This window comes from Crocuta crocuta, unplaced genomic scaffold (assembly GCF_008692635.1).
Source record: "Crocuta crocuta isolate KB4526 unplaced genomic scaffold, BGI_CrCroc_1.0 scaffold62, whole genome shotgun sequence".
Classification (NCBI taxonomy): domain Eukaryota; kingdom Metazoa; phylum Chordata; class Mammalia; order Carnivora; family Hyaenidae; genus Crocuta; species Crocuta crocuta.
In genome coordinates this window covers 9,240,072-9,256,764 of record NW_027529173.1, presented here as the reverse complement: position 1 = coordinate 9,256,764, position 16,693 = coordinate 9,240,072, and the positions used below count along the sequence as shown (strand labels likewise).

Genomic DNA, 16,693 nt, shown 5'->3' with positions numbered 1-16,693 from the left:
CTGGTCTGGGTTTGTCTCCTGCCCAGTGGGCCTGGTGGCACATTTGGCTCCCCAGCACCAACTGTGTCCCCGCTGCAACCTCCATTTGTCACAGGTCACAGCAGCTCGGAGATGTCGTCCTGTGTCCCCCCAGGACTGCTGAAATCTGGGGCTCTCTCTAGGCTTTTGGGTTGAGCCCGGCAGCACTGGAGTTTCTCCTCTGCCCCTCTGCTCACCAGGATGGCACGGGCAGGCTCTTCCACCAGCTCATGTCTCCAAATTCTGAAGCAAGGGGTGTACCTGCCCCTCCCTGGGAGGGAGTGTGTGCACACAGTGTCTGGCGGGCTCTTCTGTTACTTTCCTGGTTCATCTGTAACTCTGCTCTCTCCAGCTTGCAGTGTCTTTAATCTGTGATGAGGATGAGAAACTAGAAAACACACTGGTTCTGACTACTTTTGTCTTTCCAGTCTTTTGCCTACTTGGCACCTTTGGAAAATAGTCATGCCATCGGCGTCTTGATTATTTGGTCCCAGTTTGCCATTTTTGCCTGAGAAAATAATAGTCTCATGCCTTAAAGTGCAGGGAAAAAAATCTTTTTTAAACAAACAAACAAACAAACAAGGTATCTTCCAATGGATGAAAAATGTTCTGCAAACTAAGAGATATTCTTCTGAGCTGAGTAGTTTAGTTCATTATTCCTCTGGAGTCTAGTGCTATTTTCACTAATCAATCAAATAATAGGTATGTATTAATCAATAGGCTCAGACCTGAGCTAAGTACTATGAACGATGCAAAAAATCNTTGAGAAGCATTTCCTCCCTCCCCATTGGAAAGCCTTTGTGCTCAAACCAAATGGAATATTTTTCAGAGCCCCTGTATTGTTCATTAACTTACAAACTTACAAGCAGGATTGTTCATTTACTTAGAATGTTCTCCTCCTAGACCTCTTATCAGTGCCTTGAGGGTAGGAATTGAGTATTTTATCTTCACATTCTCAAGACTTGCCACCTATGTTTGGAGCAAAGTATAGGGTAAAGGGATTTATGAAGTAGTTTTTCCTCTTTTCAAAGACATGAAGTGAGAATCCAAGGTGTCTAGGATTGTGGGAACCTCAAAGGGAGAAATGACAGAGGGGTCTCTGCTTCTGGTCTGGGTTTGTCTCCTGCCCAGTGGGCCTGGTGGCACATTTGGCTCCCCAGCACCAACTGTGTCCCCGCTGCAACCTCCATTTGTCACAGGTCACAGCAGCTCGGAGATGTCGTCCTGTGTCCCCCCAGGACTGCTGAAATCTGGGGCTCTCTCTAGGCTTTTGGGTTGAGCCCGGCAGCACTGGAGTTTCTCCTCTGCCCCTCTGCTCACCAGGATGGCACGGGCAGGCTCTTCCACCAGCTCATGTCTCCAAATTCTGAAGCAAGGGGTGTACCTGCCCCTCCCTGGGAGGGAGTGTGTGCACACAGTGTCTGGCGGGCTCTTCTGTTACTTTCCTGGTTCATCTGTAACTCTGCTCTCTCCAGCTTGCAGTGTCTTTAATCTGTGATGAGGATGAGAAACTAGAAAACACACTGGTTCTGACTACTTTTGTCTTTCCAGTCTTTTGCCTACTTGGCACCTTTGGAAAATAGTCATGCCATCGGCGTCTTGATTATTTGGTCCCAGTTTGCCACTTTTGCCTGAGAAAATAATAGTCTCATGCTTTAAAGTGCAGGGAAAAAAATCTTTTTTAAACAAACAAACAAACAAACAAACCAGGTATCTTCCGATGGATGAAAAATGTTCTGCAAACTAAGAGATATTCTTCTGAGCTGAGTAGTTTAGTTCATTATTCCTCTGGAGTCTAGTGCTATTTTCACTAATCAATCAAATAATAGGTATGTATTAATCAATAGGCTCAGACCTGAGCTAAGTACTATGAACGATGCAAAAAATCTATATAAGCGCTTAAAAAGTCAATGAACAAATTGTCAGATTGATAAAATTTTGTCTCATTGCTTAATTTGTAAGCTAGAGAGGTAACTTATGAATTGTTTCACGTCCTCTAAAGTAAAAAAGTCAAAAGGGGCACCTGGGTGGCTCAGTAAGTTAAGAGCCTGAGTCTTGATTACAGCTCAGGTTGTAGTCATAAGATCAGACCCTACACAGGGCTCTGAGCTAAGCATGGAGCCTGCTTAGGGTTCTCTGTCCCCCTCTGCCACTCTCCCCAGCTTGTACGCGTGCTCTTTCTCTCTCTTTCTTTTTCAAAGAAGAAAATCATTTTTTAAAAAGCTATTGGGGCATNAGAGTCACCCCCATCTCTACAGTGTGACCACTTATGACTCCCACTGACCAGTGCACTGAGCCTAACGAAGTGTAGAAGATGGGGTGATTATATTTATCCTATTAGTTCGTTGTACTCAAAGGGTGGTCCAGAGACCAGAAGCATCGCATCGCTTGGGAACTAGTTGGAAATGTAGAATTCCAGCACTCTCCTTTGGCCCATTAAAGCAGAACCTGCATTTTAACAAGATCCCCAGATGATTCATATGCACTTTCGTGATTGACAGGCACTGCCTTAGGCAATGGGTCCCGTTGTATCCCATCAAAGATGAACATATTTAGCTATTTGACTGGGTGTTTATGATGTCATCTTCATAGCAACCATTTTTCTTTTTCTTTTCTTTTACTTTTTTTTGAGCAGCATGTTTGTGTAGCAGAGTGCTGGTTGTTTCCATATATTCTATTTCTTTCTCACAACCAGGTTATTTTCAAAAGACAAAAAGGGAGGAGGGAATCAAACAGATTAAGTAACTTAACCCAAATGCACAACTGTGGTAACTAGTGAAGCAGCATTTTATACCTTGATCTACAGCTTCCTTAAATTCTCCAGCTGAGCAGCTACCCCTGCGACAAGCTATGTTCTTCTGCAGTTTCCTTTTCTACAGTTTTAATTCTGAACAGTGTTTGTGCAAAGCATGGCATTTATAGGGATAAATCAGTTGTTCCCAGTCAGACTTTCTTCTATATTGTTTCTTGGTCTTCTCTTAATTCTCTTTTGTATATAAAAAAATGTAATTGATTGTGGCACTTAAACAAGAAAGACTAAACAAGCAATTCAAGAGAATATTTTGAAAAATTAACAATTTGCAGCCTACCTAAATAACTGTGAATATAACTAAAACAGACTAAATCAGATTATAAATGTTCAATGCAATTATTATTTCTCAAATCATTTCAAAGTGTTCGCTGAGCACTTTCTATATGTCAAGCACTGTGCTAGATAGATACTAAAGACACAGTGGTAAAGAAATATATACAATGTGTCTCAAGAATTTATACTTTATTTTTTTTATTTTTTAATGTTTTTTTAAGTTTATTTCTGAGAGAGAGAGCGAGAGAGCATGAGGAGGGGAGGGTCAGAAAGAGAGGAAGACACAGAATCTGAAGCAGTCTCCAGGATCTGAGCCAGCTGTAAGAACAGAGCCCGACACGGGGCTTGAACCCACAAACAGTGAGATCATGACCTGTGCCAATGTCGGACGCTTAACCAACTGAGCCACCCAGGCGCCCCAAGAATTTATACTTTAAAAAGAGCCAGAAGAAGGGCACCTGGGTGGCTCAGTCAGTTAAGCATCTGACTCTTGGTTTCAGCTCAGGTCTGATCTCATGATTCATGGGATCGAGCCCCATGTTGGGCTCTGCTTTGCTGGAATTCTCTACCCCTGGCTCTCTGCCCCTTTCCTGGTAATGCACTCATGCACACCCTCTCTCTCTCTCTCTCTCAAAGTAAAGAAACTTTTTTAAAAAAAAGAATCAGCAGATTATTAGCAAGCATTTCATTGAAGTATGAAGGATTTTAAGATAAAAGCAAGCTGAGTGGTCTTTGGGGAGCTCTGGACAGACTCCCAAATCCACTCCTAGGCTATTGATGAAGGGCTCCTAGAAGAAGTGACATCTAAGTGGGAGCATAAGTAGCAGCTAGTCAGACAAGCAAATAGGGAAGTTGTTCTTAGCAATGCAGGGTGTGTGCTCCAACCTACTTACCGGTAACGACATGGCTGCAGCAAACTTAGGAAGCAAAAGATAAAATCAGAGAAATTAGAAGGAGAGTAATTGTGAATGGCCTTGTAACCATCCTGCAGAGGAAGCAGTTTACTGTCAGGGCACTGGAGACCAATCAAGGAGTTTTCTTAGGGGAGTAGCATGATTGGTTTCATATTAAAGAAATTATTCTGGTTGACATATGAAAGAATGGACTAATGGGAGAAAACTGGTGGCAGGGAGGCCATTGGGAATGTGTTGCAATAATCCCAATTGGATGATAATGGGATTATCAGAACTCAGTGTAAAGGCAACAGGGAAGGGACGTGTAAAGTAAGTTTGTAAAGTGTTACGGAGTTGACATCTGAAAGAGTAAATGTGAAATAGTGAGGATGAGCAAATCAAAGGTGACCCCTAAATTTCTGGTCCATACACAAGGGTGTAGTGCTGGAGTCACTGAGATAAGAAAGTTAGGAAGAGGACAGGTTTGGCCCTCACTGTCAAAATTCAAAGGGAAAAGTGTGAGACTCTGCCACACTCTTCATAGCTCCTGTCTTTGGGATGGGCCTGGGAAGGAAGGGGAGGTCATTTAATTTTCTTCTTTCCAATTTTATGTGTTCATGGTTTCTGTGATGACGATTTATGATTTCTGAGATATCAAGACTAAAAATTAGGTATTGAGAGTCCTATTTTTGAGAGTCTTTACCATTTAATATCACAGATGTTAAACATTTGAGTGTGTTAATGTATGTTTTGTAGGACTTCAAAAGCTTCTATAAAGGCAGTGAAGAGACATTTAGAAAATAAGCAGATCTCTTGAAGATTAGCTTTCAAAACTAACAACTTCCCAATTTATGTGATAATTTCAGTGCAGGGCTATATGTAGGTTAAGTCCAGGAGGTACAGTAAAAGGTGAAGGACTAGAATTAAGTCAACTACTGGGGCGCCTGGGTGGCTTAGTCGGTTAAGCGTCTGACTTTCGCTTAGGTCATGGTCTCGCGGTTCGTGGGTTCGAGCCCCGCGTTGGGCTCTGCACTGACTGCCAGTTCAGAGCCTGGAGCCTGTTTCAGTCTGTGACTCCCTCTCTCTCTGACCCTCCGCTGTTCACGCTGTCTCTCTCTCTCTCCTAGAAATAAATAAAACATTTAAAAAAAAATTTTAGAATTAAGTCAACTACTGACTATACAAATTTACTTTTTAATTTCTGAAACCACTTATATTCTAACAGGATAGGAGAAAAATAATTTCACCAATGATCTTTTCTCTGGGATGTCAAGTAATTGAAATTGAACAAACATTGAACAATGGCAATGATGAATTTCTCAAAGCAGTAAATTCTATTTTTATGTGGCATTTATTTTAATGAATAACAAACATCAATGGTTTATAAAAAGGAAAGCATGTCCAAGTAGATTGCTCCCCCTTCCACCTCCCAACATAGGATTTCAAAACTAGAGGCAAAGAGCAAGTTTATTATGTCTTGATTGAAGTGGAGTATTTGACCCCTTAGGTCATAGATCCATAAAACAAATTAGTCTGAATCTATGTGGATGGGAGCATGGGTCTCTTTGACAGCACGTGAAAGAGGGGCTGGAGGTTAAGTAGCCTATATTTTTATGATGTCTTTATTAAGGATAACTTTTTATTTTCTTTTAAATGTGTGCCTTGCATGAGCATATCCTTGTTTTTCTTTCTTCCTGGCCTTTGTAGAACATTTTTATGTCACTTGATTCTGCTGGTCTAGTGAAACATTATTAAATAAACAAAGCATGTTTCCTGTACCCGGTGTTTTCCCACACCCAGGGTTTCTATGTGTATATGTATACGTATGTGTCTGTTTCCCTGGATAGAAAGTTATTGCTAATCTGTTCTGGGTATGAGATAAGTAGGTAAGTCACTCCTAAAGTTTCAGAAGTAAAGATCTCGTTAACTTCTGAAATCCAGTTTCAGAATTAGTATTTTTCCTGTTAACTCCTAGTCAGACAGAGGTGGGAGAATCGATGAGAAACAAACAATGCTCAGTGCTTTGGCTTTCCCCGCCCCCCACTCACAAACGCATCAAAAAAGCAGATCTCCCAAAGATTGCCTTACAGGTTAAGCCAGTGATTGGAGTTCTAGCCACAAGCTACGTTAGGAAGAGAAACGGCAAATGAACTGGATGAACTGATTTATTGATCCCTGTCTGGGTTGCTGGTAGTTCAACCTCACATAAGGTTTTATTAGTAATTCTTCATCATTCTAGACAAAATGGGGCCTCTCCATTGCCTACTTCTTATGATTATTTCCTTGATTTTTCTGGGTCCAGATATTCGTTACTACGGTCACCAAACATTCATGTAAAGATAGGATGCTTCTAATAGCCAGCCTAATGGATCAGGCTCACGTTCTACTAAATGGGTTATTTTTACTGCAGAGATGGATTCCCAAAATAGGCAGCTTCAACTTGAAGTCAGACAGACCTGATTACTTAGCTAAAGTAATGTAAGGAGCCAGGCCTCGATTTCTTTTCCCATATATTGGGGATAAAAAATAATTATCATGTGTCGTTCTAGATAATACACAGGGCAATTCATGGCGCGATGTTCGTTTGTACCTTCAAAGAAATGAAAAGAAATGATAGCTTCTACAACCTATCATGTCAGAACAGTTGGTTTCATCTTGAGCTTTCATGGTGACTTAAGTCTCTGAAATGCCTACATTAGAAGGTCTTAAACTCAAATACAAGCTAATTGACTTTGCTTTGGTTCCTCTAGGCAGGGAGCAAATGCCACAAGAGATGAGCTGACGACATCTGCCTTCCTGACTGTTCAGCTGGACAGGTCACTCGGAGGACAGGCTGTGCAGGTCAGGCTGTTTCACTTTACTTTGAAGTTTTGCTATCCCAATAACTGGTGAAAGCTTTCTTCTCAGGTTGGGCTGGGAATTTGAACATTTTCTAAATACTATTTTTTTTTTCATTTTGGAATTTAAATGTTCCTACTCTCATGTCATGGTAGTTCTCTCAGATTCTGGACAAGAAGGAGCAAACAAAATTAAACAAACAAACAAAAAAACTATTAACAAACCTAAGGAACCAAAAGAATTGACAGGTACTTGACATGAAACTGTTCTACCCAAGTTATTACTTAGAGCTGATCACTTTCCAGCTTTCAAATCTTTGTAAAAGTGTAATTACTTCTTAAAAAGTAATAATTAAATAGAGAAGTAAGTCATATACTTTTGTATAGAAAATCTAGGTTAAATTTGGTTTTCCAGCTGGTTTCTTTTCCATCTTTCTATGGAAGTTAGATCTAAATTTAAAGCAAATTAGAACTAAATGTAAAGGTGCATGTTAACTTTTTATTTGCTTTTATTTTTAGCTTTTTAAGTTTATTCATTTTTGAGAGTGAGCAAGAGAGAGGGAGAGAGAATCTCAAGCAGACTCCACTGTCAACACAGAGCCCATGTGGGGCTCCATCTCACAAACCATGAGATCATGACCTGAGCTGAAATCAAGAGTCAAACACTTAACTGACTGAGCTACCCACACTCCCCAACTTTTAATTTTTTTTTTTTACAAAGTAGCAAGATGACTGAATCCTTTAAATGCAATGAAATCTACTTTCACATGAACTATTATATTCACTTCTTGAATAATATACTTCTAAGGACACCTGGATGGCTCACTCAGTTGGTTAAGCATCTGACTCTTGACTTCAGCCCAGGTCATGATCTCATGGTTCATGAGATGAAGCTCCAAGCTGGGCTGTGCACTGACAGCAGGGAGCCTGCTTGGGATTCTCTCTCTCCACCTCTCCCCTGACCTCTCTCTTTCTCTCACTCAAAAATAAATAGACAATTTTTAAAAAGAAATAAATATTTCCAGCTAAGAACTGACATCAGTGTCATTTAATTTATCTTTAAAATGTTCCTTACCAAATTATGCAAAAACCTTGAACATATGCATTATGCTTTGTAAATTCTATATTTCATAATAAAATGTTTGATATACCCATTGAACGAATTTCCACTGTTAGCCTGTTGAATCTTAAATTTATAATGAAATGGTAATGTTTAGTTTAATCACTAGATGGCAGTAGTTTACAATAATATATAAACAACTCCAGTCTTGCACTGCTGTTTTAAATTCCTTTGCAGAGTATACTAACAGTAGTGAAGATTTTTCAACTTACCGTTTAGCTCTTTTATCGTAATTTAGCAGTGGAAAATGGATCTTAATCAGTGGCCCTCTTTTTTTTTAAGTTGGCAGCTGAGGTTTTTTCAATGTTATGGAAAATGCCAAGCCAGCAGTAGTTTTAGGTAATCCTGGCTAACCTCATCCCAAGCTTTGGAGCTGTGACTTAAAAGACATTTGTATAAGTTGCTACTTGCTTATTTTGTTTTTGTTTTTTTTGTTTTTTTTAACATTTATTCTTTTTTAAAAAATATAATTTATTGTCAAATTGACTAAGATACAGTGTGTAAAGCATGCTCTTGGTTTTTGGGCTAGATTACTTTGGTTCATCACTTACATACAACACCCAGTGCTCATTTCAACAAGTGCCCATCACCCGTTTTCCCCATTCCCCCACTCCTCCCTCAGATTGTTCTCTGTTTTTAAGAGTCTCTTATGGTTTGCCTCCCTCCCTCCCTGTTTGTAACTATGTTTTTCCCCCAACCCTTCCCCCATGATTTTCTCAAATTCCATGTATGAGTGAAAATATATGATATCTGTCTTTCTCTGACTGACTTATTTCACTCAGCACAGTACCTTCCAGCTCCATCCATGTTACTGCAAATGGCAGGATTTCATCCTTTCTCATTGCCAAGTAGTATTCCATTGTATATGTAAACCACATCTTCTTTATCCATTCATCAGTTGGGCGGAGATACTTGCTTAGTTGAATGTCTGCTAACTGAAAGGTATCTGTGGGGCGCACCTGGCTGGCTAGGTCAGTAGAGCACGTGACTCTTGATCTCAGGATTGTGAGTTCAAGCTCCTTGGTAGGTGTGTAACTAACTTAAAAAAAATTAAAAACAAAACAAAAAGAAAGATCTCTGTGAAGTTAGTTATTTTCAGTGCTCCTAGGCCTCCAGGCTATGGTATGTACATCCGCATTCCTGTTTACTTGGCTTCTAAAACACACACACACACACACACACACACCAGGGTAGTTGAGACAGTTCAGTTTTAACATAGTGCAAAATAATTGAAGAAAATAGAGAACTGACACAAAGTTTGAACTTTCTGTAAAAATTTACATCAGTAATTTATGTCAGAAACAAGAGAATCATTTCTAATCCAATGTCTGGTGTTCAGCTAATAGGTGAAGTTAAATGGTTTACTGTTTATTTTCTTCAATTTCCTTATCCTGAAGAGTCCTTATAATTCATATTTTTAGGTGCTTATATTTAGCAAATCTATTACCATTTCTGTAGATAAGAAATACAAAATATATTCAATTTATGGGGTTTTTTTCCAGCTTTTGGTGTTTGGATTGAAATCTTTCTTCATCCCCAGATTATCACATGTTTTCATCTCATTGTCGTAGAGGTGTAGAAATAAGAAATATGCTTTGGTGTTGTCTTATTTTTGGAAGTTGAAATGCACATCTCTTCCCCTTCTGAACAAGGTCCAAAACATTTCAGAAACAAAGGCATCAGTAAACATCTGCAAAGTGTTGGTTGAAAATGAGTAACCTTTATAAATGATGGCATACGTCAGCACTTTGTTGTGTTTTCTCTTTTGGAGATGTAGATGGACAGCCTTACCTCCTTATACTTTCTGGAAGCAGAGAGTGGCACAATATGGTGATGTTTCCCTTGAGAAGAAACTGCTCAGGGTGCTGTGTCCTGAGTAACAGATCCTTGAGGCAGATTCTTATGAAAATTGCGCTTGATTTGCATTAACCTGTTAATCATCATGCCTCCTGTGCTTCATTTTTAATTTATTTTTTGTTTTGTTTTCAGAAAGGAAAATAACACATGTGGAAATACAACCTTCTTTCATTGCATCCTTTATGACATTTCTTTTATCCACCCCGCCCCTAGATCCGAGTCTCCCAAGGCAAAGAGCCTGCTCACCTGCTGAGTTTGTTCAAAGACAAACCACTCATTATTTACAAGAATGGAACATCAAAGAAAGGAGGTCAGGCACCGGCTCCCCCTACACGCCTCTTTCAAGTCCGGAGAAACCTGGCGTCTATCACCAGAATCATGGAGGTAATATCATTCAATAAAACATGCCCTGTTTATGGACTTCCTGGTGGACCTGAGCCATCAACAAATACTAGGCTTCAAAAAAATTGGCAAATTCCTTTTATTTCGATAGTTAATCCCTGGTTCACAATAAAAAAATCTCTAAAAGCAGGAGAACCAAGTTAGCTTCAGATATCAGGCCTGTCACACTTCTCATGTGCCTTGTACCAAAACAAATACATTTTAAGAGCAATGTAACAGATCAAACGGTCAAAGGCCTGAGGAAGCTGAAGCTTTATCTTGAAAGGCCTGGAGGAAGATGGATGGCAGGCGATGGCCAGGTGGTCTTACTGGGGAAATCCGAGAGGGAAAGCCCTTTTGTATAGGTGTGGCAGTTGTGGAAGGTAAGCTTCAGCACACATTGGGCCAGAACCATAACTCAACTGGCCAAATAAACTGTTTCTGACAGCAACTGTGAAAGAAATCAAACCCCATATTGTGGGTCATAAGAGAAGAAGACCTCCAGGTATGGACAGGCCAGCAGACACAGGTGTTTAAATGGCTGAGTGTTTTGACCTCTAGGACAGTCTATCATAGTTCATCACCCAGACACCTCAGTCACCATTGAAATCCAAGTCTCCCCAGTCACCCCTAAACTGCCCTGCACAATCTGTACTCCCCACACCTGGACCCATTTGCCAACACTTCCCCTTCCCACAAACCATTCAGCTGAGCCCTTGAAGCTAGGTGGGTCATAGCATCCCTCCACTACCATCTGTTCTCTAAACCACTCTCCCCCTTTTTGCACTATGGCTGTCCCCTGAGGACATCGGTTCCCATACCCCTCTCAAGTGGCAGGTGTTTTTCCCCAGTGCCCTCTTCCCAGGTATGGGGGTGGATGGGGTACCCTCTTTGCCCACCCTTGGCTCTTTGACTTTTGTCCTTATCAGACTCCCCCTCCCTCAGCTTCCTTGTGCCATTGACCGTGGAGTGGCCAGTCCTTCCCCTCTTATATTAAGTGGCTTCAGCCATTGTTTCACTTTCTCCATCACTCTGGCTTCTCTCATCCAACAATCTTATCCTTGACCCCTTTTATCTCACACTCCTGTGGTCCTGTACTAAACCTTACCATTGATAATTACTTCAGCACCTCAGAAATCTGTTTCAGATATCTAATCTCTGGCAACCATCTCCTGTCATTTGGCCCTTTTACTCTAAGATGTATATCCCAGCAATCTCAAATCTGAACCCATGCATCTTCGCCATCAGTCACACCCTTCATATCCTCCGCTCTCCAGATCTCCCAACATGCCTGCTCTCTATTGAGAACTGAGTCAGAGATCTCAGAGAACATAGACCTAATCACACAAGAGTCACCTTATCTACTCCCCAAGTTCACCAACGTGCTTGCATCTGTACATATATATTCACCTTCTTGCCTCTTACATGGAATAAATTTGTTTATATTTAACAATTTATAAATACTTTGTAACAGTTACTTATATATAAATACTACATTATTTTATAAGTTGATATTGATATACTCTTATCCATAAATTAATAATGCAAAGCAATGTTTGTAAAAATTTATTGATAAATAAATCAATACATATTATATAAACAAACAAAATGTGACTTCTGTCCTAAGGCCAAATTCCTACCACCTGCCACCACCAACTTCTGTCCAGAACCTCCCACCCTTTTGCCTTCCAATGGGCTTCCTTGGATTCCCCTCTGTCCCATGTTCTTGTCTTACTTCCCATTCATCATTGTGACTGGCAGTAATCTCCTTTCTCTTGTGTATTATCAGTGTATTTTTCTCTTCTGGATCATTTACTTCAAAATACAAGCATGCCTTCAAAACACTCCTATCTTCCTTTAAAAACTATCTCTTGACTTCCATCTTCCCTGTTACCATTTCCTTTCTCTGCCTTAAGAGCCCAGATCCTCAAAAGCATCGCCCTCACTCACTCACTCACATGTTTAAGCCTCTTCTCTGTAAAGCCACTCTCCTCAGGCATCCATTCCCGCCACTCCTACACTGTTACCTAGTTGCCAGTGCCCCCCATTTACCATCTTTTCTGACCTCTTTCCTTAAACTTCCATTAGCCTTTGCCACAATGGCCCTTTCCTGGCTTCTTGAAACACTTTTTTTTTTTTTCCTCCAGGCCTCTGAAGCACCACGCTCATGAGGTTTCTTCCAAACTTCTTGAGTGTTTTCACTCCACTTCTCATAGCAAACCAGTTTCTGCTTCTTCTCTGCTGTGTGTCTTCCAAACCCCCCAAGGCTCAGTTTTGGCCCTTTGCATGGTGACATGCATTCAGTCATGTCATTTAAATGCTATCATGTATACTGATCTCATCCAGAACATTCTGTAAGCAGATTCTCATGTGTTCGACTATGACTAATTACTTTTAAATCTATAAAATTAACCATTAAGCTCTCATCTGCAGGTACACTCAGCTGATCTCAGATGGAAGGGTTGACAAGAACCCTTGCATTCCTGGTCTCTTCCTTGCACATCTTTATGAGACATGCAAGCTGCTTATAATGCAGTTCCTGTGGTTCCTTTCAGCCTCTCAAGGCTGGTCTTCACAATCCCAGCTCTTGGAAATGTGCTAGTCAAAGCCATGTTTGTAAGGTTTTCTGTTTTCCTCTCCTGGGAGGCTACCATTTTATAATATTCTATTTTGGAACTACCTCCCTGAGGTCAGACTAGTCCCTGTGTGGGCCCATTGTCCCCTGTCTATCATCCAAGCTCCTTCTTCTGTACCAATAAGGAGACATTTGGATGAGAAATTGGAAGTCCTGGTTCCTATCAAGTTCCATCATCACATCCGATAGATTCCTTTGACTCTTAGTCCAAGAGGCCTTGTTTCTACTGAAAAAGGATGATAAGTACTTCCCTGAATGCTACCAACCCCTGGAACACATCTTTAGCATTTCCAACAGATTGTGTGTCAACTATATTTTAATTAAAAAAATAAAAAATAGAACTTCCAATGATTCCTTCCTCCTCCAGTGCTCTCTCTGGGGACAGGGTGCTGGCAAACCTGGTGAAATCCAGCTTTCTACATTAGATGATGGCACTTCAACCCAGTCAGCCAAGTGCCATCATTTGGCAGCTGAGCATCACCTCCTTCTTGAAACGCTCTCTGAACTTGGCCTTGAGAATACCACACTTGGGTTTTCTTCCTCTCTCATGACTGCACCATCTCAGTCTTGCTCACTGGTTCTTCATCACATTGAGCCCCACAGTAGTGCAGAATGTCGTACACATACTGTCAGTGACATAGTTATGTGGTCAGACACAGGCTCTCACAGAGTCCAACACAGAGTCACAGAATCACAAGGTCATAGACACGAAGGCAGAAGCCCATCCTAGGACACTCGGGTTCACTACCAGGCCTGACACTGCACATGCTTGTCTTACCATAAGGTTCTACTTTCAGCCTCGCCCTTGGGCCAAAGTCTTGGCCCTGCTGGGTCCTTCTCATTCCTCTGTGGCCACTGGGACCACAACTCTGTTCACCTGGCCAGTCCCAGAGAGTGGCCACGGCTTCTTGGTTGGAAGGAAAGAGCATATCAGTGCTGTGTTTTTAATCTGCTATTGTCTTTAATAATTTGACTTGTGATTTATCTGAGCCTGGAGAACCTTTTAGTGAAATCTGCATTGTTATCTCTTTGCCAACATTGGACTCCAGTTCCTGTTCTAGGATTTTTAGGTGTCCCTTTGTATGTTGTTTGGTGTTTCTAACAATTTAAAAATTTCATTATGGTTAACAGTGTTGTGTTAATTTCAGGTGTACAATATAGTGATAACACTTCCATATATTATTCAGTGTTCATCTAAGATAAGTGTATTCTTAATCCCCTTTTTCTATTTCCTCCATCCCTCCCCTTTCCCCACTGGTAACCATCATTTTGTTCTCTATACTTAAGGGTCTGTTTTTTGGTATGTCTCTTCTTTTCCTTTGTTCATTTGTTTAAATCCACTTATGAATGAATTATATGGTATTTGTCTTTCTCTAACTGGCTTATTTCACTTAATATTATACTCTCTAGCTCCACCTGTATTGTTGTAAATGGCAAGATTTCATTGCTTTTTATAGCTTAGTAATATTCCATTATGTAATTTATGAAAAAAATATATATATCACTTCTTTCTTATCTATTCATCTATTGATGGACACGTGGGCTGCTTCCATAATTTGGCTATTATAAATAATATATACATGCCTCAGTATACATAGGCATGTATATATCCTTTTGAATTTGTGTTTCTCAAATTCTTTGGGTAAATACCCAGTAGTGCAATTACTGGATCATAGTGTAGTTCTATTTTTAGGTTTTTGAAGAACCTCCGTACTGTCTTGCACAGTGACTGCCCCAATTTGCATTCCCACCAACAGTGCAGGAGGGTTCCCTTTTCTCAACATCCTTATCACCACTTGTACCTTTTTGTGTTGTTGATATTAGCCATTCTGACAGGTGTGAGGTGATACCTCATACCTCATCGTGGTTTGGATTTGCATTTCCCTGTTGAGCATCCTTTCATGTGTCTGTTGGCCACCTGTGTCTTCTTTGGAGAAATGTCTGTTCATGTCTCTCCCCATTTTTAATTGGATTATTTGATTTTTTTTGGTGTTGGGTTATATAGCTTCTTTGTATATTTTTGATACTAACTCTTTATCAGATATGTCACTTCCAAATATCTTCTCCCATTTAGTAGGTTGTTTTTTAATTTTGTTGGCTGTGTCCTCTGCTGTGCTGAAGTTTTTATTTTGATGTAGGGCCAATATTTTATTTTTGCTTTTGTTTCCCTTGCCTCAGGATGTGTATCTAGAAAATTTTGCTATGGCCAGTGTCAGAGAAATGACTGCCTGTGCTCTCTTCTAGGATTTTTATAGTTTCACGTCTTATATTTATTTATTTTTTAAATATTTTATTTATTTCTAGGAGAGAGAGAGAGACAGCGTGAGCAGGGGAGGGTCAGAGAGAGAGGGAGTGACAGACTCTGAAAAGGCTCCAGGCTCTGAGCTGGCAGTCAGCACAGAGCCTGATGCGGGGCTCGAACCCACGAACCGCGAGATCATGACCTAAGCGAAAGTCGGACGCTTAACCGACTAAGCCACCCAGGCGCCCCTCACGTCTTATATTTAGATCCTTAAACTAGTTTGAGTTTATTTATGTGTATGGTATAAGAAAGTGGTCCAGTTTCATTCTTTTGCATGTTGCTGTCCAGTTTTCCTAACACCATTTGTTGAAGATGCTTTTTCGCATTGGATATTATTGCCTCCTTTGTCAAAGATTAAGTGACCATATAATTGTGGGTTCATTGCTGGGCTTTCTATCTTGGTCAGTTGATCTGTGTGTCTATTTATGTGCCAGTACCATACTGTTTTGATTACTACAGCTTTGTAATATAACTTGAAGTTTGGAATTGTGATACCTCTAGTTTTGTTTTTCTTTTCCAAGATTGCTTTGGCTATTCAGGTCTTTTGTGGTTTTATACAAAGTTTAGGATTGTCTCTCAATAAACTTTGGCTATAAAAATAAATAAATAAATAAATAAACAAATAAATAAGTTTAGGATTGTCTATTTTAGTTGTGTGAAAAATGCTGTTGGTATTTTCATAGGGATTGCATTAAATCTGTTAGCTGCTTTGGGTAGGTCCCTTTGATTATCTGAAGAACCTATTTAAGTTGAGGAAAGAAAAACTGAACATCTTTTGCTTTATGTGTGTCATTTGTGTATATTACACTCACTTGCCAACCATCATTTATAGCCCATACTTGTTCTTCTGGTTTCTTTGAATATCATTTTTGTTACTTATCCCTTACATTTGGGTAATTTTATTTGCAGCGTACCATGCTTGTCTGGAGGCAGTTGAGCATTATGAGTGACACAGAGAAAAGTGCTACTAGTGTTTCTTTATTTTAAAAAAGTATTTATTTAGTTTGAGACAATCGGAGAGACAGCTTGAGTGGGAGAGGAGCAGAGAGAAAGAGAGAGAGACAGAAAAAGAGAGAGAGAGAGAGAGAGACTCCAAACCTCTTCACTGCCAGCACAGAGACCAACATGGAGCTTGATCTCATGAACCATGAGATCTTGACCTGAAGGGAAATTACGAATGGGACACTTAACCGACTGAGCCACCCAGGTGCCCCAATATTTCTAAGACCATAGTGGTGTCCTATGTAATGCCACCCTGGGATCAGGACGGAAGGCAAAGGATGGTTTGTCCATCACAGCTTCTCAGGCGTGTTTGTTGAGGGAACAGCAATGAATTGGAATCACTCTGTTATTTTTCTTTGTACTCTAGGTAGATGTTGATGCACATTCCTTGAATTCCAATGATGTTTTTGTCTTGAAACTGCGGCAAAACAATGGCTACGTCTGGATAGGAAAAGGCGCTAGCCAGGAAGAGGAGAAAGGAGCAGAGTATATAGCAAGTGTCCTCAAATGCAAAACCACAAGGATTTCGGAAGGCAAGGAGCCAGGTGTGTACTATGGGGTGA

The 16,693-nt window shown here is 40.4% G+C and overlaps 1 protein-coding gene across 1 annotated transcript in view; it reads left to right on the top strand.

The window, feature by feature from the left end:
* The window catches only part of SCIN (scinderin), a 75,929-nt gene that overhangs the window by 51,884 nt on the left and 7,352 nt on the right, over positions 1–16,693 (top strand). The window contains exons 9-12 of the mRNA XM_077757630.1: positions 6,546–6,664; positions 6,747–6,837; positions 10,024–10,194; positions 16,498–16,675. Of these exons, the coding sequence (XP_077613756.1) occupies positions 6,546–6,664; positions 6,747–6,837; positions 10,024–10,194; positions 16,498–16,675 (559 nt within the window). The remainder of the gene's footprint in view (positions 1–6,545; positions 6,665–6,746; positions 6,838–10,023; positions 10,195–16,497; positions 16,676–16,693) is intronic.